The sequence below is a fragment of the Bufo gargarizans genome, chromosome 6, assembly GCF_014858855.1.
Source record: "Bufo gargarizans isolate SCDJY-AF-19 chromosome 6, ASM1485885v1, whole genome shotgun sequence".
Lineage (NCBI taxonomy): Eukaryota > Metazoa > Chordata > Amphibia > Anura > Bufonidae > Bufo > Bufo gargarizans.
Window position 1 is genome coordinate 344,999,115 of NC_058085.1, and position 21,520 is coordinate 345,020,634.

The 21,520-nt window shown below is 43.7% G+C and overlaps 1 protein-coding gene across 1 annotated transcript in view; it reads right to left on the reverse strand.

Moving 5' to 3' along the window:
• The window catches only part of LOC122941131 (ATP-binding cassette sub-family C member 2-like), a 252,760-nt gene that overhangs the window by 121,418 nt on the left and 109,822 nt on the right, over nucleotides 1-21,520 (reverse strand). Inside the window, exons 7-10 of the mRNA XM_044298157.1 lie at nucleotides 20,495-20,605; nucleotides 18,100-18,155; nucleotides 16,176-16,404; nucleotides 15,611-15,771 (exon numbers count right to left, since the gene is read on the reverse strand). Coding sequence (XP_044154092.1) covers nucleotides 15,611-15,771; nucleotides 16,176-16,404; nucleotides 18,100-18,155; nucleotides 20,495-20,605 — 557 coding nt within the window. The remainder of the gene's footprint in view (nucleotides 1-15,610; nucleotides 15,772-16,175; nucleotides 16,405-18,099; nucleotides 18,156-20,494; nucleotides 20,606-21,520) is intronic.

The following is a 21,520-nucleotide window of genomic DNA, read 5'->3' on the forward strand; positions in this document are numbered from 1 at the left end:
TCAGGGAGTGTATATGGGTGATCACCCGCCTGTCATTGATCACCCCCCTGTAAGGCTCCATTCAGACTTCCGCATGATTTTTACGGATCCATGGATACATGGATCGGATCCGTAAAAATCATGCGGACGTCTGAACGGAGCCTGACAGGGGGGTGATCAATGACAGGGCGGTGATCAATGACAGGGGGGTGATCAGGGAGTTTATATGGGGTGATCATGGGTGATCAGGGGTTTATAAGGGGTTAATAAGTGACGGGGGGGTGGGGTGTAGTGTAGTGTGGTGTTTGGTGCGACTGTACTGACCTACCTGAGTCCTCTGGTGGTCGATCCAAACAAAAGGGACCACCAGAGGACCAGGTAGGAGGTATATTAGACGCTGTTATGAAAACAGCGTCTAATATACCTGTTAGGGGTTAAAAAATTCGGATCTCCAGCCTGCCAGCGAGCGATCGCCGCTGGCAGGCTGGAGATCCACTCGCTTACCTTCAGTTCCTGTGAGCGCGCGCGCCTGTGTGCGCGCGTTCACAGGAAATCTCGCGTATCGCGAGATGACGCGTATATGCGTGACTGTGCGCAGCCCTGCCACCTCCGGAACGCACATGTGCGTTAGGCGGTCCGGAGGTGGTTAAAAAAGTGTTTGGTTCATTTAATGATCCAAGTCAAGCCTTGTATGTAGATTTGATCCAGACCTTGACAGAGATATCACATTCTGATTTGTTTAATGCAGACATAAGATACAAGGCTGGAACTTACTTGGACTCCCTTAAGAAATTCAACATAGTTGTGACAGCACAGCTGTACTTATTCATTTTCAAAAATACCACTCCACTATCCCTGTACCTTCAAACACAGGGTATGGATGTACTGCAGGCATACCGGATGGTTACAGAAACCGTAGATATGTTAAAAAAACATGATCGTGATTAAAAAATGATTAAAGATGCTGCAAAGAAGTTTGCAGTCTGGGCTAACAACAGGTTGGATACAACTGACTGCAAAGTTGAGATTGAGGAAGACTTTCCACCACTGCGAAGGATACAATGGAAGAAAAGAATGGCTGGTGAGCTAGCAGTAGATGAACCAATCTTGTTGGCGGATGATCAGTTCAGGGTGGAGGTGTACAATGTGACCATAGATAAGATTATTAATAGTTTGCAGAGCCGATTAACTACACATGGTCAGCTGTTTGCAGATTTGGCATGTTTGGATCCCAAGCATTTTGAAGACATTTTAGCACACCTTCCCAACAATGCACTAGAACGACTAACGACTGAGCAGCCTTGTAATTAGATTTTAATCTATGGCAACTAAAGAAAAACTGCAAAGTGAGCCCACCCACACACCTATCCCTACCTACTTGCACAGTCCATCCTAACCGACGGGGTAACTGGGCTGCAGTCCCTAGCTTACTTACATGCAGGGGGCTAAAGAATGGAAAACAATAAACAAGACAGATCACACAGAAGCAAGAGCTTCCCAGGCCGGTACAGAATAGCAATAGAAGCAAGGGGTCCGAAGACAATGTTCAGGAGGTAACAAAAGCACAAGGGGTATAACAAAAACAAGAGTACTAGCCGAGGTAAAGAGCCAGGAGATCGCGTCAGTACCAGGGGTAACACCAGGTCAGAGTCAAATACAAGCCGAGGTCAGGAGCCAAGAGGTTGCGTCAGTGCAAGGGGTAACACCAGGTCAGAGTAAAGTACAAGCCGAGGTCAAACAGGTAGAAGTCGCACATGCAGGATATGCTAGTGAGGTATCAAGACTAGAGTTGAGCGGACACCTGGATGTTCGGGTTCGAGAAGTTCGGCCGAACTTCCCGGAAATGTTCGGGTTCGGGATCCGAACCCGATCCGAACTTCGTCCCGAACCCGAACCCCACTGAAGTCAATGGGGACCCGAAGGCACTAAAAAGGCTGTAAAACAGCCCAGGAAAGGGCTAGAGGGCTGCAAAAGGCAGCAACATGTAGGTAAATCCCATGCAAACAAATGTGGATAGGGAAATGAATAAAAATAAAAATAAAATAAATAAAAATTAACCAATATCAATTGGAGAGAGGTCCCATAGCAGAGAATCTGGCTTCACGTCACCCACCACTGGAACAGTCCATTCTCAGATATTTAGGCCCCGGCACCTAGGCAGAGGAGAGAGGTCCCGTAACAGAGAATCTGGCTTCATGTCAGCAGAGAATCAGTCTGCATGTCATAGCAGAGAATCAGGCTTCACGTCAGCCACCACTGCAACAGTCCATTGTCATATATTTAGGCCCAGCACCCAGGCAGAGGAGAGAGGTCCCATAACAGAGAATCTGTCTTCATGTCAGCAGAGAATCAGTCTGCATGTCATAGCAGAGAATCAGGCTTCACGTCAGCCACCACTGCAACAGTCCATTGGCATATATTTAGGCCCAGCACCCAGGCAGAGGAGAGAGGTCCCGTAACAGAGAATCTGGCGTCATGTCAGCAGAGAATCAGTCTGCATGTCATAGCAGAGAATCAGGCTTCACGTCACCCAACATTGGAACAGTCCATTGGCATATATTTAGGCCCCGGCACCCAGACAGAGGAAAGGTTCATTCAACTTTGGGTAGCCTCGCAATATAATGGTAAAATGAAAATAAAAATAGGATTGAATGAGGAAGTGCCCTGGAGTACAATAATATATGGTTAAGGGGTGGTAGTTAATGTCTAATCTGCACAAGGGATAGACAGGTCCTGTGGGATCCATGCCTGGTTCATTTTTATGAACGTCAGCTTGTCCACATTGGCTGTAGACAGGCGGCTGCGTTTGTCTGTAATGACGCCCCCTGCCGTGCTGAATACATGTTCAGACAAAACGCTGGCCGCCGGGCAGGCCAGCACCTCCAAGGCATAAAAGGCTAGCTCTGGCCACGTGGACAATTTAGAGACCCAGAAGTTGAATGGGGCCGAACCATCAGTCAGTACGTGGAGGGGTGTGCACATGTACTGTTCCACCATGTTAGTGAAATGTTGCCTCCTGCTAACACGTTGCGTATCAGGTGGTGGTGCAGTTAGCTGTGGCGTGTTGACAAAACTTTTCCACATCTCTGCCATGCTAACCCTGCCCTCAGAGGAGCTGGCCGTGACACAGCTGCCTTGGCGACCTCTTGCTCCTCCTCTGCCTTGGCCTTGGGCTTCCACTTGTTCCCCTGTGACATTTGGGAATGCTCTCAGTAGAGCGTCTACCAACGTGCGCTTGTACTCGCGCATCTTCCTATCATGCTCCAGTGCAGGAAGTAAGGTGGACACATTGTCTTTGTACCGTGGATCCAGCAGGGTGGCAACCCAGTAGTCCGCACACGTTAAAATGTGGGCAACTCTGCTGTCGTTGCGCAGGCACTGCAGCATGTAGTCGCTCATGTGTGCCAGGCTGCCCAGGGGTAAGGACAAGCTGTCCTCTGTGGGAGGCGTATCGTCATTGTCCTGCCTTTCCCCCCAGCCACGCACCAGTGATGGGCCCGAGCTGCGTTGGGTGCCACCCCGCTGTGACCATGCTTCATCCTCATCCTCCTCCACCTCCTCCTCATCCTCGTCCTCCTCGTCCTCCAGTAGTGGGTCCTGGCTGGCCACATTTGTACCTGGCCTCTGCTGTTGCAAAAAACCTCCCTCTGAGTCACTTCGAAGAGACTGGCCTGAAAGTGCTAAAAATGACCCCTCTTCCTCCTCCTCCTCCTCCTGGGCCACCTCCTCTTCCATCATCGCCCTAAGTATTTTCTCAAGGAGACATAGAAGTGGTATTGTAACGCTGATAACGGCGTCATCGCCACTGGCCATGTTGGTGGAGTACTCGAAACAGCGCAACAGGGCACACAGGTCTCGCATGGAGGCCCAGTCATTGGTGGTGAAGTGGTGCTGTTCTGTAGTGCGACTGACCCGTGCGTGCTGCAGCTGAAACTCCACTATGGCCTGCTGCTGCTCGCACAGTCTGTCCAGCATGTGCAAGGTGGAGTTCCACCTGGTGGGCACGTCGCATATGAGGCGGTGAGCGGGAAGGCCAAAGTTACGCTGTAGCGCAGACAGGCGAGCAGCGGCAGGATGTGAACGCCGGAAGCGCGAACAGACGGCCCGCACTTTATGCAGCAGCTCTGACATGTTGGGGTAGTTGTGAATGAACTTCTGCACCACCAAATTCAGCACATGCGCCAAGCAAGGGATGTGCGTCAAACCGGCTAGTCCCAGAGCTGCAACGAGATTTCGCCCATTATCGCACACCAGGCCGGGCTTGAGGCTCACCGGCAGCAACCACTCGTCGGTCTGTTGTTCTATACCCCGCCACAACTCCTGTGCGGTGTGGGGCCTGTCCCCCAAACATATGAGTTTCAGAATGGCCTGCTGACGTTTACCCCGGGCTGTGCTGAAGTTGGTGGTGAAGGTGTGTGGCTGACTGGATGAGCAGGTGGAAGAAGAGGAGGAGGAAGCTGAGTAGGAGGAGGTGGCAACAGGAGGCAAAGAATGTTGCCCTGCGATCCTTGGCGGCGGAAGGACGTGCGCAAAACAGCTCTCCGCCTGGGGCCCAGCTGCCACTACATTTACCCAGTGTGCAGTTAGGGAGATATAGCTTCCCTGGCCGTGCTTACTGGTCCACGTATCTGTGGTTAGGTGGACCTTGCCACAGATGGCGTTGCGCAGTGCACACTTGATTTTATCGGATACTTGGTTGTGCAGGGAAGGCACGGCTCTCTTGGAGAAGTAGTGCCGGCTGGGAACAACATACTGTGGGACAGCAAGCGACATGAGCTGTTTGAAGCTGTATGTGTCCACCAGCCTAAATGACAGCATTTCATAGGCCAGTAGTTTAGAAATGCTGGCATTCAGGGCCAGGGATCGAGGGTGGCTAGGTGGGAATTTACGCTTTCTCTCAAATATTTGTGAGATGGAGAGCTGAACGCTGCCATGTGACATGGTTGAGATGCTTGGTGACGGAGGTGGCGGTGGTGTTGGTGGTACATCCCCTGTTTGCTGGGCGGCAGGTGCCAACGTTCCTCCAGAGGCGGAGGAAGAGGCCGAGGCGGCAGCAGCAGAAGAGGCCGAGGCGGCAGCAGCAGAAGAGGCCGAGGTGGCAGCAGCAGAAGAGGTAGCAGGGGGAGCCTGAGTGACTTCCTTGTTTTTAAGGTGTTTACTCCACTGCAGTTCATGCTTTGCATGCAGGTGCCTGGTCATGCAGGTTGTGCTAAGGTTCAGAACGTTAATGCCTCGCTTCAGGCTCTGATGGCACAGCGTGCAAGCCACTCGGGTCTTGTCGTCAGCACATTGTTTGAAGAAGTGCCATGCCAGGGAACTCCTTGAAGCTGCCTTTGGGGTGCTCGATCCCAGATGGCGGCGGTCAGTAGCAGGCGGAGTCTCTTGGCGGCGGGTGTTCTGCTTTTGCCCACTGCTCCCTCTTTTGCTACGCTGTTGGCTCGGTCTCACCACTGCCTCTTCCTCCGAACTGTGAAAGTCAGTGGCACGACCTTCATTCCATGTGGGGTCTAGGACCTCATCGTCCCCTGCATCGTCTTCCACCCAGTCTTAATCCCTGACCTCCTGTTCAGTCTGCACACTGCAGAAAGACACAGCAGTTGGCACCTGTGTTTCGTCATCATCAGAGACATGCTGAGGTGGTATTCCTATGTCCTCATCATCAGGAAACATAAGTGGTTGTGCGTCAGTGCATTCTATGTCTTTCACCGCTGGGGAAGGGCTAGGTGGATGCCCTTGGGAAACCCTGCCAGCGGAGTCTTCAAACAGCATAAGAGACTGCTGCATAACTTGAGGCTCAGACAGTTTCCCTGGTATGCATGGGGGTGATGTAACAGAATGATGGGCTTGGTTTTCAGGCGCCATCTGTGCGCTTTCTGCAGAAGACTGGGTGGGAGATAATGTGAACGTGCTGGATCCACTGTCGGCCACCCAATTGACTAATGCCTGTACCTGCTCAGGCCTTACCATCCTTAGAACGGCATTGGGCCCCACCATATATCGCTGTAAATTCTGGCGGCTACTGGGACCTGAGGTAGTTGGTACACTAGGACGTGTGGATGTGGCAGAACGGCCACGTCCTCTCCCAGCACCAGAGGGTCCACTAACACCACCACGACCATGTCCACGTCCGCGTCCCTTACTAGATGTTTTCCTCATTGTTATCGTTCACCACAACAACAAAAATATTATTTGGCCCAATGTATTGAATTCAAATTCAGGCCTTTTTTTACAGACACCTAACACTATCTGGCTATCTATTTAGGTACCGTATTACACTAATACAGGCACAGCAGTAACCACAGATTTAGCTGACTATGAATTTGAGGCCTAGTATTTAGGCGCTGGGTGACAGGTATACATTTTACGGACAGAATTAGACTGGGATATGCACAGTAGCGTGTGTGTGAAGTTATTCAGAATGACCCTATGTGCACCTTGAATATTATATACCCTTTTAGGGATAGTCTTCAAATAGCTCTGATACAGCAGAAACCACTAAATTAGGAAATTGCTAAATTGGGAATTGTATTTCAACCCAGAACAAAAAATGTGCTTTGACGGACACTAAATAACTTGCCCAGCCACAACAGTACAGCAGTAACGACAGATTTAGCTGGATATAAATTTGAGGCCTAGTATTTAGGCGCTGGGTGACAGGTATAGGTTTACTGACAGAATTAGACTTGGAAATGCACAGTAGCGTGTGTGTGAAGTTATTCAGAATGACCCTATGTGCACCTTGAATCTGATATACCCTTTTAGGGATAGATTTCAAATAGCTCTGATACAGCAGAAACCACTAAATTAGGAAATTGCTAAATTGGGAATTGTATTTCAACCCAGAACAAAAAATGTGCTTTGACGGACACTAAATAACTTGCCCAGCCACAACAGTACAGCAGTAATGACAGATTTAGCTGGATATAAATTTGAGGCCTAGTATTTAGGCGCTGGGTGACAGGTATAGGTTTACTGACAGAATTAGACTTGGAAATGCACAGTAGCGTGTGTGTGAAGTTATTCAGAATGACCCTATGTGCACCTTGAATATTATATACCCTTTTAGGGATAGATTTCAAATAGCTCTGATACAGCAGAAACCACTAAATTAGGAAATTGCTAAATTGGGAATTGTATTTCAACCCAGAACAAAAACTGTGCTTTGACGGACACTAAATAACTTGACCAGCCACACCAGTAACGACAGATTTAGCTGGATATAAATTTGAGGCCTAGTATTTAGGCGCTGGGTGACAGGTATAGGTTTACTGACAGAATTAGACTTGGAAATGCACAGTAGCGTGTGTGTGAAGTTATTCAGAAAGACCCTATGTGCACCTTGAATATTATATACCCTTTTAGGGATAGATTTCAAATAGCTCTGATACAGCAGAAACCACTAAATTAGGAAATTGCTAAATTGGGAATTGTATTTCAACCCAGAACAAAAAATGTGCTTTGACGGACACTAAATAACTTGCCCAGCCACAACAGTACAGCAGTAATGACAGATTTAGCTGGATATAAATTTGAGGCCTAGTATTTAGGCGCTGGGTGACAGGTATAGGTTTACTGACAGAATTAGACTTGGAAATGCACAGTAGCGTGTGTGTGAAGTTATTCAGAATGACCCTATGTGCACCTTGAATCTGATATACCCTTTTAGGGATAAATTTCAAATAGCTCTGATACAGCAGAAACCACTAAATTAGGAAATTGCTAAATTGGGAATTGTATTTCAACCCAGAACAAAAAATGTGCTTTGACAGACACTAAATAACTTGCCCAGCCACAACAGTACAGCAGTAACGACAGATTTAGCTGAATATAAATTTGAGGCCTAGTATTTAGGCGCTGGGTGACAGGTATAGGTTTACTGACAGAATTAGACTTGGAAATGCACAGTAGCGTGTGTGTGAAGTTATTCAGAATGACCCTATGTGCACCTTGAATCTGATATACCCTTTTAGGGATAGATTTAAAATAGCTCTGATACAGCAGAAACCACTAAATTAGGAAATTGCTAAATTGGGAATTGTATTTCAACCCAGAACAAAAAATGTGCTTTGACGGACACTAAATAACTTGACCAGCCACAACAGTACAGCAGTAATGACAGATTTAGCTGGATATAAATTTGAGGCCTAATATTTAGGCGCTGGGTGACAGGTATAGGTTTACTGACAGAATTAGACTTAGAAATGCACAGTAGCGTGTGTGTTTAGTTATTTAGAATGACCCTATGTGCACCTTGAATATTATATACCCTTTTAGGGATAGATTTCAAATAGCTCTGATACAGCAGAAACCACTAAATTAGGAAATTGCTAAATTGGGAATTGTATTTCAACCCAGAACAAAAACTGTGCTTTGACTGACACTAAATAACTTGACCAGCCACACCAGTAACGACAGATTTAGCTGGATATAAATTTGAGGCCTAGTATTTAGGCGCTGGGTGACAGGTATAGGTTTACTGACAGAATTAGACTTGGAAATGCACAGTAGCGTGTGTGTGAAGTTATTCAGAAAGACCCTATGTGCACCTTGAATCTGATATACCCTTTTAGGGATAGATTTAAAATAGCTCTGATACAGCAGAAACCACTAAATTAGGAAATTGCTAAATTGGGAATTGTATTTCAACCCAGAACAAAAACTGTGCTTTGACGGACACTAAATAACTTGACCAGCCACACCAGTAACGACAGATTTAGCTGGATATAAATTTGAGGCCTAGTATTTAGGCGCTGGGTGACAGGTATAGGTTTACTGACAGAATTAGACTTGGAAATGCACAGTAGCGTGTGTGTGAAGTTATTCAGAATGACCCTATGTGCACCTTGAATCTGATATACTATTTTAGGGTGAGATTTCAAATAGCTCTGATACAGCAGAAACCACTAAATTAGGAAATTGCTAAATTGGGAATTGTATTTCAACCCAGAACAAAAAATGTGCTTTGACGGACACTAAATAACTTGCCCAGCCACAACAGTACAGCAGTAACGACAGATTTAGCTGAATATAAATTTGAGGCCTAGTATTTAGGCGCTGGGTGACAGGTATAGGTTTACTGACAGAATTAGACTTGGAAATGCACAGTAGCGTGTGTGTGAAGTTATTCAGAATGACCCTATGTGCACCTTGAATCTGATATACCCTTTTAGGGATAGATTTCAAATAGCTCTGATACAGCAGAAACCACTAAATTAGGAAATTGCTAAATTGGGAATTGTATTTCAACCCAGAACAAAAAATGTGCTTTGACGGACACTAAATAACTTGCCCAGCCACAACAGTACAGCAGTAACGACAGATTTAGCTGAATATAAATTTGAGGCCTAGTATTTAGGCGCTGGGTGACAGGTATAGGTTTACTGACAGAATTAGACTTGGAAATGCACAGTAGCGTGTGTGTGAAGTTATTCAGAATGACCCTATGTGCACCTTGAATCTGATATACCCTTTTAGGGATAGATTTAAAATAGCTCTGATACAGCAGAAACCACTAAATTAGGAAATTGCTAAATTGGGAATTGTATTTCAACCCAGAACAAAAAATGTGCTTTGACGGACACTAAATAACTTGACCAGCCACAACAGTACAGCAGTAATGACAGATTTAGCTGGATATAAATTTGAGGCCTAGTATTTAGGCGCTGGGTGACAGGTATAGGTTTACTGACAGAATTAGACTTGGAAATGCACAGTAGCGTGTGTGTGAAGTTATTCAGAATGACCCTATGTGCACCTTGATTATTATATACCCTTTTAGGGATAGATTTCAAATAGCTCTGATACAGCAGAAACCACTAAATTAGGAAATTGCTAAATTGGGAATTGTATTTCAACCCAGAACAAAAACTGTGCTTTGACGGACACTAAATAACTTGACCAGCCACACCAGTAACGACAGATTTAGCTGGATATAAATTTGAGGCCTAGTATTTAGGCGCTGGGTGACAGGTATAGGTTTACTGACAGAATTAGACTTGGAAATGCACAGTAGCGTGTGTGTGAAGTTATTCAGAAAGACCCTATGTGCACCTTGAATCTGATATACCCTTTTAGGGATAGATTTAAATAGCTCTGATACAGCAGAAACCACAAAATTAGGAAATTGCTAAATTGGGAATTGTATTTCAACCCAGAACAAAAAATGTGCTTTGACGGACACTAAATAACTTGACCAGCCACAACAGTACAGCAGTAATGACAGATTTAGCTGGATATAAATTTGAGGCCTAGTATTTTGGCGCTGGGTGACAGGTATAGGTTTACTGACAGAATTAGACTTGGAAATGCACAGTAGCGTGTGTGTGAAGTTATTCAGAATGACCCTATGTGCACCTTGAATATTATATACCCTTTTAGGGATAGATTTCAAATAGCTCTGATACAGCAGAAACCACTAAATTAGGAAATTGCTAAATTAGGAATTGTATTTCAACCCAGAACAAAAACTGTGCTTTGACGGACACTAAATAACTTGACCAGCCACACCAGTAACGACAGATTTAGCTGGATATAAACTTGAGGCCTAGTATTTAGACGCTGGGTGACAGGTATACGTTTACTGACAGAATTAGACTGGGATATGGCCAAAAAATAACCACACTATTGATGGTTAAATGCACTTGGTGTGACAGCTTGACCAACCACACTACTGAGGGTTAAATGCACTTGGTGACAGGCGCAGCTTGCCCCTGATGTAGTATATGGCCAAAAAATAAACAGACTATTGCTGGTTAAATGCACTTGGTGACAGCTTCACCCTGATGTAGGATTTAGCCAAAAAACAACCACACCATTGAGGGTTAAATGCACTTGGTGACAGCTTGCCCCTGATGTAGTATATGGCCAAAAAATAAACAGACTATTGCTGGTTAAATGCACTTGGTGTGACAGCTTCACCCTGATGTAGGCGTTAGCCAAAAAACAACCACACCATTGAGGGTTAAATGCACTTGGTGGCAGCTTGTGCTGGCGCAACACAAGACACAAAATGGCCGCCGATCACCCCAGATAAAAGTGACTGAAAAACGCTCTGGGCAGCCTAAAAACAGTGAGCAATTCAATAGCAGCAGTTCAATCATCCACAGCTGCAGATCGATCACTGGATGGAGTATTTTGGAGGAGTCAATCAGCCTAATCTCGCCCTACTGTCGCAGCTGCAACCTCTCCCTACGCTAATCAGAGCAGAGTGACGGGCGGCGCTATGTGACTCCAGCTTAAATAGAGGCTGGGTCACATGGTGCTCTGGCCAATCACAGCCATGCCAATAGTAGGCATGGCTGTGACGGCCTCTTGGGGCAAGTAGTATGACGCTTCTTGATTGGCTGCTTTGCAGCCTTTCAAAAAGCGCCAAGAAAGCGACGAACACCGAACCCGAACTTTTACGAAAATGTCCGGGTTCGGGTCCGTGTCACGGACACCCCAAAATTCGGTACGAACCCGAACTATACAGTTCGGGTTCGCTCATCCCTAATCAAGACCAATCACAGGCAACCTGCGGCCAGCAGGTTACCTGCTTAAATAGATCTTCTTGATGGGTCACATGACCCATGTCCAGTATCTCAGTACACCTGAGTGCCGAATCATTAACATTGGCGCTCAGTTTTTCTCCTGCCGTTGTCTAGGAGATGGAAGACGCCGGCCGCACTGAAGAGACGTGCGCGCCCGCGTCCTCCACGCCCTCTTGTCACCATAGCGCTGCCGTCCTCCTGAGCGGGATGCCGGCGCCGCTGCAGAGAGGAATCATATGAAATGGTTCCATATTCGGGTTTTACCCACAACATAATCGTGGATCAATCCAATCCAGCTTTGTAATCACTCCACAGAGCGATTATGGACTATAAATAGATGGCATTGCTACATCTGCAAATGTAAGCCACTGAAGGAGCTAGTGCTCCGAAACACGTATGGTATCCTCAGAAAAAATAACTATATCTATATATATACACAGTCCGGACCCTAGGTGTATATAGTACTGCTTATCCTGGAGCGAACTCGCTGCTGCTGATGTGTCCAAGCTGAAGCAGGAAGTAGTGCGCTACAGCCAAATACAAACTAACTGTTTGATGATTCGGAACATACAAGCTTGCTACAACAGGAACCTCCGTAAAGATAAAATCATCCAGTGCCAAAGCCAAGAAGGAGGGGTAAATGCACAACCCCACTTACCTCGGGACTGACGAGCTCGCTCCAAGTAAGTGAATGACATTCCAAGCAATGCTGGTAATATGAATCCACACTAACATAGGATGTTAAGACTGAGCTTGCTGGTCATGTTGAGCCTTGGTAATAACACTGCCCCGCTCCTTACTGAACATTGCAGAGTGTCACTGAATATTGCGGAAGCTCTTGTGTCAGGGAAGACGCGCACGCTTGGCTTGCTGAGAAATACCAGCCAGCGCGTGCTTGCTGATAATCACTAGTCAGACTTCCTACTTCTTTATTGTGGAGGGAATTGTTTTGTTTTCTCAGAGTGAGAACTATGGATTGATTCCAATGCTCATAGATATTTTTATGGACTGATCATGATTTTTGGTTTATGATACCTCTGTTACTGGAATATATTTCCATATATACAGGCTGCTCACAACCAAATATTATATACAGTTGCAAGAAAAAGTATGTAAACCCTTTGGAATGATATAGATTTCTGCACAAATTGGTCATAAAATGTGATCTGATCTTCATCTAAGTCACAACAATAGACAATCACAGTCTGCTTAAACTAATAACACACGAAGAATTAAATGTTACCATGTTTTTATTGAACGCACCATGTAAATATTTACAGTGCAGGTGGAAAAAGTATGTCAACCCATAGACTAATGACTTCTCCAAGAGCTAATTGGAGTGAGGTGTCAGCCATCTGGAGTCCAATCAATGAGATGAGATTGGAGGTGTTGGTTACAGCTGCCCTGCCCTAATAAAAACACACACCAGTTCTGGGTTTGCTTTTCACAAGAAGCATTGCCTGATGTGAATGATGCCTTGCACAAAAGAGCTCTCAGAAGACCTACGATTAAGAATTGTTGACTTGCATAAAGCTGGAAAGGGTTATAAAAGTATCTCCTAAAGCCTTGCTGTTCATCAGTCCACAGCCAGACAGATTGTCTATAAATGGAGAAAGTTCAGCACTGCTGCTACTCTCCCTAGGAGTGGCCGTCCTGTAAAGATGACTGCAAGAGCACAGCGCAGACTGCTCAATGAGGTGAAGAAGAATCCTAGAGTGTCAGCTAAAGACTTACAAAAGTCTCTGGCATATGCTAACATCCCTGTTAGCGAATCTATGATACAAAAACACTAAACAAGAATGGATTTCATGGGAGGATACCACAGAGGAAGCCACTGCTGTTCAGAAAAAACATTGCTGCACGTTTACAGTTTGCTCAAGAGCACTGGATGTTCCACAGCAGTACTGGCAAAATATTCTGTGGACAGATGAAAGGAAAGTTGAGTTGTTTGGAAGAAACACACAACACTATGTGTGGAGAAAAAGAGGCACAGCACACCAACATCAAAACCTCATCCCAACTGTGAAGTATGGTGGTTGGGGCATCATGGGTTGGGGCTGCTTTGCAGCATCAGGGCCTGGACGGATTGCTATAATCGAAGGAAAAATGAATCCCCAAGTTAAATTATCAAGAAATTTTGCAGGAGAACCTAAGGCCATCTGTCCACCAGCTGAAGCTCAACAGAAGATGGATGTTGCAACAGGACAACCACCAAAGCATAGAAGTAAATCAACAACAGAATGGCTTAAACAGAAGAAAATACACCTTCTGGAGTGGCCCAGTCAGAGTCCTGACCTCAACCCGATTGACATGCTGTGGCATGACCTCAAGAAAGCGATTCACACCAGACATCCCAGGAGTATTGCTGAACTGAAACAGTTCTGTAAAGAGGAATGGTGAAGAATTACTCCTGACCGTTGTGCACGTCTGATCTGCAACTACAGGAAATGTTTGGTTGAAGTTATTGCTGCCAACGGAGGTTCAACCAGATATTAAATCCAAGGGTTCACATACTTTTTCCACCTGTACTGTGAATGTTTACATGGTGTGTTCAATAAAAACATGGTAACATTTAATTCTTTGTGTGTTATTAGTTTAAGCAGACTGTGATTGTCTATTGTTGTGACTTAGATGAAGATCAGATCACATTTTATGACCAATTTGTGCAGAAATCTATATCATTCCAAAGGGTTTACATACTTTTTCTTGCAACTGTATATAATATTTGGTTGTGAGCAGCCTGTATATATGGAAATATATTCCAGTAACAGAGGTATCATAAACCAAAAATCATGATCAGTCCATAAAAATATCTATGAGCATTGGAATCACATTTTATGACCAATTTGTGCAGAAATCCACATAATTAAAAAGGATTTGCATACTTTTTCTTGCAACTGTATATGAAATGTGGTATGAAATCACTGTCATGAATCCATAATGTATCTGAAATTTTAGATATTTGAACTGGTATATATTTTGAGCTATAGGAGCGGACCATATGACATTGCCCTGCAATTACCAGTGACCTCAAATATCCCTTTAAACTATCATGCATTGCTGGCTGGAAGGAATGCATGATAGTTTAAAGGGATATTTGAGGTTTCCCTTCCAGCTTGAGGTTTGACCTTCCAGCCAGCATTCGTCATGTTGTAGCGCACATTCTCCTGTCCACAAAACTGGTCCTAACTAGGTACTGGAAATCCTCTACCATTCCCAAACTTCAAGAGATCATGGATCTGGTCAATACCACTTGCGTTTATGAAAAGATGATGGCTTAAAAGGACCATACGAACCCTGGATTTGTAGCTAAATGGCAGGTTTGGTTCTCCTCCTCATATGCTACTATCCCCCGCACATCAGGTGATTTGTCCAACATGGGTAGCAGCATAGGGAGCTGGAGGATCTCAAGGGGATCTCATTCTCAGTACTCTCCCCCCTTAAACACTTTTCTCTTCTTTCTTCAATGGTCAAAGAGTGTTAGCCATCCTGTCAGTTTGTAATGATCTGCTATTGTATTTAATGTGTATGAAACAGTACTTGTGTTGATGTTTTGCCGGCATATACATGCTCTATCAGATTTGTTCTGTTCTTTGTCCGAGAAATTTTTGAAAATTCTATAAAAAACTATTTGCTCTCTAAACTATCATGCATTGCAATTGATAGTGGAATCATGTACTGTTATCTCATATTTCTATAATTCTTGGGATTGTATATAAAAAAAATTTGGGGAGTATTTTTATCTATTTTTTTATATATTTGTTTTTAATTAATTGTATTAATAAACAATTCAATCATATATGCAAAACCAGAAGGAGGAGTGCACACACCTTGTTTTTGTACACTTTTTGCAGTTGTTTCTTGCTGGGACTGGGTGGCCAGTAAGGTAGTGAACCCCCACTATCCATTATGTCCAGGTTGAGAGCCCCTGCACTTTACCAAAAGTGGTACTGTACCTATAAAAAAAAGTGACCCTCTTTCTTTATCCAGACACCACCTATAAATGTCTGGCAGATTCCTCAGCACACACAAGCTGCCGTTTATGGTTAACTGTCCTCAATATAAAGACAGTGAAAGAGATAAAAGGGGAAAACAAATCTTACTTCAAGATCTGGGGGCTGACGAACACTAAGATGTCATGAATGAGTTTAAAGAAAACTGATCGTAGGATGATCTTTGCGTTTGCTTTAATCAAGGTCTTATATAGCCAGGACTTGGGGTAATCTTTAGACGTTCCAGATACAGACTCTTTCTTCTTTTTTTTCTAGAAAGGGACAAAAAAAATTGGATAATGAAGCAGGAAATAAAAATTAAAAGGAGGTTGATATGGTGGGTGGGGGTTTTGAGGGATGTACTGCTTCCATAGTTATGCATAGTTGCCAACAGTCCCAAATTTGCAGTTAAGTGTCCCTAATTGTTAGAGACAGTCCTGGGAAATTCAGGCTTTCCCTGGTCAAAATATATCCTGTCCATAAGTGGAAAGTCCTACCAGGTTTGTGGGCATTCCTGGTAGCAGGGCTTAAATAACCCAAATATTTCAACAAGAATGCTGGTAAATATGGTTCTATGATGGATGGGTATAGTTGTAGTACATAGATCCCAATGAACATGAACATCTCTATAGACAAACAGTAGCCCACACAACAGGGAGTATATCTAGGATCTTACCTCGACCAGTACTTCCTGGCTGTGCACCTTGCTCAGCCCATTCATTTCAATAGCTCCGTCCTGCTGTTTCCTCTTATTCCTACGTTTCTCCAGAGCGTTCCTTGCTTTCGCCACTTCCACCTTCATCGTTTTGTCGAATGCTTCATAGTTGTGTTGGGACTGATTTTCTTTGCTCAGTTCCCAGAGATCTTCCATGACTAAAGGTCTCCTGAACCCTTTAACAACTATGCTGCACGAAACAAAGTGTTAACGGTTAAAGTGTGAGATATAACAATGGAGACCACTCAAGTTGAAATTAAATGGTGTGTGTACTTTTGAAGCCATTTATGATTCCTCCAGCCAGTCTATAAGAAAAAAAAAATGAAGCAATTTTTCATGTAACATTGTTAACCCCTTAGTGGTTGTGTAAGAATGGGGGGCGTTGGAACATATGATAAAGCCCAAAGTCGGGTTTTATCATATGTTCTATGTGATGTTCAAGATTATGATCCCGCAATAAAGAAGCATGAACTATTTTACATATGGGTCTGTGCTATGTTGATACTTTCTTTGAAGGCGTTAGAAGCATACCCACTACCACTTGTTGGTTTAGAGACCAAGAAGCTGCGAAGGAGGAAGGATAAGGTGGAGATTGGAAGAAGCAGCATAAAAAGAAACAGTGATTTTTGTGTTACCCCTAAGCTTTCCTTTATTGCAGAGCGGACCCTAACCCCTTTTTATACGTTTTGGGAAGCAGATAAGTAAACTACCCTTTACAGGTCTGGCTAAGTGGGGACGTTCACCCAAAGCCCTCTATTCTCGCACAACCCCTTTAAAGATGAAGCCTATTATGGCCTTTGGGACACAGCCCCATTTTTCAAATATGACAGGTGTCACTTTATGTAGTAATAACTTTGAAATGCTTTTACTTATACAATTGATTCTGAGGCTGTTTTCTTGTGACCCATAGTACCTTGTGTTAGTAGGAAATTTTGGCAGATATATTTCTTGTTTATAACAAAAAATTATGATTTTTTTCTGCATTTAAGATAAATAGCGATACCTCAAAAATAGTTAATAATTAATATGTACCATACATCCACTTAATGTTGGCATCGTTATTCAATTATACTTTGAGAGGCTTAGATATTTAGCAGCAATTTTAGACATTTTCAAGAAAATTTCCTAATCCAATTTTTTCAGGGATTAATTCAGTTCTGAAGTGGTTCTCAAAGGCCTGCATATAAGAACCCCCCTCCCTACCCCCATACATCTCCCCATTTAAAAAAAAATGCACTTCGCAAAGTATTCACCAGAATTAATGCAAAATGGAGGTGAAATGTAAACATTTTTTGGTAGATTTTAATCCATTTTTGGAACACAGCAGGTGATAAAATAGAACTAACCCCCTACATTTATTACCCCTATTCTGCAGTTTTTATTAATATCCCATAAGTGGCCCTAGAATTCTACCCGACTCAAATACCAGTCTCAGAACTGACTGAGCAGGTTGTAGATTTTAGGGCTTCCATTTTTTTCAGGCATTAAAGTGATACTTTCCATGCCATACGTTATTAACATGGTGTGGGAAAAACAAAACTCCTACCTTTATGGGTATACAACACTTACAGATCTATGTATCTCCATAGTAACAGACTACAAAGAAACTCTGCGTAGTCTGGTCCCATAGTTGTGTTACTCTCATGTGCCCTCTCCTACAGTCCAGAGGTTAGAACTTAGAAATAAGAGAGCAGATGACATGGAGTGACAGATGTCTACATGATCAGACTACAAAAGGGTTTGCTTGCAGCCTGTTACCATGCAGTCACATATGTCTGCATAGGAGGTGAATACACAAAACAGACTATTTGCTAAGTTTTTGTCTCACTGAGGTTAATGGACAGATCATGCAAGAAATGCACGTAGAAACATACAGAAAACCTACCTGTCATACCAACTGAAGGTGATTCTGCTGAAAAACGATGCTGTTAATTCAGGATTCTAAAAATGATATAAAAGAAGTTAGTAAAAAAAAAAATGAAATATTCATTGTAAGCCAAAAACATCTACAAAAATATGAATATTCTGCCTTATTGTCCTAGTCTATAAACATCCTGTGGCCAAAGCTCCATCGCTGTTCATGCGCTGATGACAATGGTCATGTAACTGCTGAACATAATGTCCTCTGAAGCTGTACTGTCTACATTTGACTAGGACGCATATGGAGAAGCGCCACAGCAAATCATGAAGCTACCATTATGGAAAAAAAAAAAGGGCGCTCTGAACCTAAAGGGGTTCTCCGGGCTTTTGGTATTGACAACTTATCCTCACGATACCCCCGCCGATCAACTGTATGAGGAGACGGCGCATGCAGTGTGCACTTACTTTCTCCCGTCTCTCTTCCTGCTCTATCCTGAGGATAGGTCATCAATATTAAAAGCCCAGAGAGCTCCCTTAAAGTATAACTGTCAGTTCAGTTTATTATTAATACTGGGTAGGGACAGGGATGTTAAGCATTTTTTGTAATATACTTTATTAGGGAAAGATGCTTTTTTTATAGGATGTAAAGAGTCTCCTTGGAAAAGCTCTAATGGAGTGTTGCTAAGAAGAGTCTGTCTTCAGTCTTCAGTCCTACTGAGCTCTGAAGACGCCTATGTCTAACAATCAGAGGCTTCCTTCCTGCCTCTTGTCATTACCCCAGTCCCTGACTATGGACATGTGGCCTATCACTGCCCATCACCCTGTCTATCTGACTTGCTACACACAGGCCTCGCGCTAAGTAAAACACTGAATACTGAAGACAGACTCCCCTTAGCAATGCTCAAAGCTTTTGCTAAGAAAACGCTTAAACCCCTTTTCTAAAGTAGATTTTAAAAATGCTTAACATTCCTGTTCCTTTACTATATTAACTATAAAATGCAACAACACTTACACTAAGTGTTACAGGTAAATATGGCTCTCAGCCAGAACCTCAACCTGATGACCACACAAATATGCCTAATAATTGGATATAGTGTATATTGATATCCAGTGGTATTCACCCATTGAGTGATATCAGTATGGCCAGTAGCCATTTGGTCATTGTGTCCCTTGTTAGCATATCAATGGCAGGAAGGGAACATTGTAAAAGCAGTTGGACATTTTCTTGGCAAACAGATTGGGAAGATATTTGGTTGGTCATGGGGTGGAGTCCATGTTGGGGGCTGGGACACAGGAAGATATATGCAATGAGAAACTTGGGGACTCTCTCTTGCTCTCTCTTCCTGCCAACCCCTTGGACCAACAGCACTTCAGGAGCAAGCTAAGTTATATGTCTGCTTATGTGTGTATGTATATAAGTATAATATCCCAGTAGACTTTATGTGTGTACATATAGATATTTGTAGTCTGCGATTGTATTACCAGTAGATTATATATATGCTGTTTATGCATGAGTCACTATATGTACATGTACTAATGGTCAGGTACTGGATGTGAGTTGGGTGAGTATATCCAGTAGACGGTATATTGGAGGACTATGGATATACTGTATATACATACACATTATTAGCCACATTTGCATAGCATCCAGGAGGGGCAGGAACGGAGGCAGCTGTGTGTGGTGGTGTCCTCTATGTACTGCCTTATTTGTAGTGTCTGTATCTTCATGTATAATGGCCATTGCTTTGTCATCTCTATGTTATCAGTAAACTATTTTTATATATAAGTATCTGCGAGGGTTGTACGGTACGTTACTCCTGGGGTATATGAAGGACTGGAGGGGTGTATATAATACACAGAATAAGCAGATTATATAGAAAACAAAGACAACAGCCTAGGAACAGAATAAAAGGGACGGAATACGAAGATAGACATAAATCTCACATTTTTCGATGAGCAAAACCTCCCTTTATCACTAAGTAATAGCTGTCTTAGTTTCAAGTCTCACTGCTGGTCATGTTTGGGAGAGACTGGAGGAATTGCCCCATTATCTCCTGCTAAAACCTTCCTTTTCCATTGGGTAAACAATAGGATCTGACAGGTAAAAAGCCAACCTATAGGATCCTGGTTTTAATTCATGGCACCCAGCCTTTCTGCTGCCTGAGGCGAAAACTGAAACAGCACCCCCCTCCCCCAATGCAAATTTCTTATACTAACCCTTTCTCTTCAGCCCATGGATCTTAAGCTGCCCCCCCTTTGCCCCTACTTGGTGCTGCCTGAGGTGATCGCCTCACCTGGCCTCATTGGTGGTGCACCCCTGCTTATACATTAGAGGAAATTTGAAGAAAATTAATGGGCGACCAATGATGTCACATTATCCTGGCCGAGTTAGCCATCATCATCATTATGGCTTTCCTTACCTTTTTTGAGAGATCGCTGGTTTCTGAGATGGAAGAGATGAAGAGAATAACAACCTGAAGACCAAACGAGATGAAAAACAAACAGAACCGGGGAAGATCCGGAATATCTCCCTGTGAATAGAAAAAAGAGATATATGAAAATGTTTTATAGGAGAAGGACATGTTGTTTTCATAGAAACATAGAATGTGTCGGTGTCACGCCTTGCCCTGTGAATGTGCGGAGGTCTGTCAGACTGGCTGCATATGTCTGACTTCTCTGTTTGTTTTGGTTTGGGTTTGAGCTGGAGCCACCTTCCCACAGGTGTACTGGGTTTGATTGTTAGTGAGGCTATTTTTCCCTCCTTCCCCCAGTGGCCTGTGCGGGTTATAGTTCTTTCCTGTGAACTCTGGATCGTCTGCTCCAGCTCTGCTCTAGATAAGTCCTCTCTGTTATTTCTCTTTGTGTCTTTTATCTAGGCCTCTAGGGAAACGCTTGTTTTCTCCAGGTTTGAAGAAGAAGGTTGCCTCTACCCTTTTCCCTACAGCTTAGGGTTTGCCCATGGATTATAGGTTTAGGCATGAGGGCATGTGCATATCCACCATTAAGGTATGCACATGAGCACAGCAGTTTAGGGAAAACTTTTAGGGATCGCTAGGAGGTGACCCTTTTCTCCCTGAGAACCTGTGTGAGATTTACAAGGAGGGAAAACAGTACACCTCTCTGAACAGTGTCTGGGAGGCTGTGGTTGCTGCTGCACGCAATGTTGATGGTGAACAGATCAAAACACTGACAGAATCCATGGATGGCAGGCTTTTGAGTGTCCTTGCAAAGAAAGGTGGCTATATTGGTCACTGATTTGTTTTTGTTTTTGAATGTCAGAAATGTATATTTGTGAATGTTGAGATGTTATATTGGTTTCACTGGTAAAAATAAATAATTGAAATGGGTATATATTTGTTTTTTGTTAAGTTGCCTAATAATTATGCACAGTAATAGTCACCTGCACACACAGATATCCCCCTAAAATAGCTAAAACTAAAAACAAA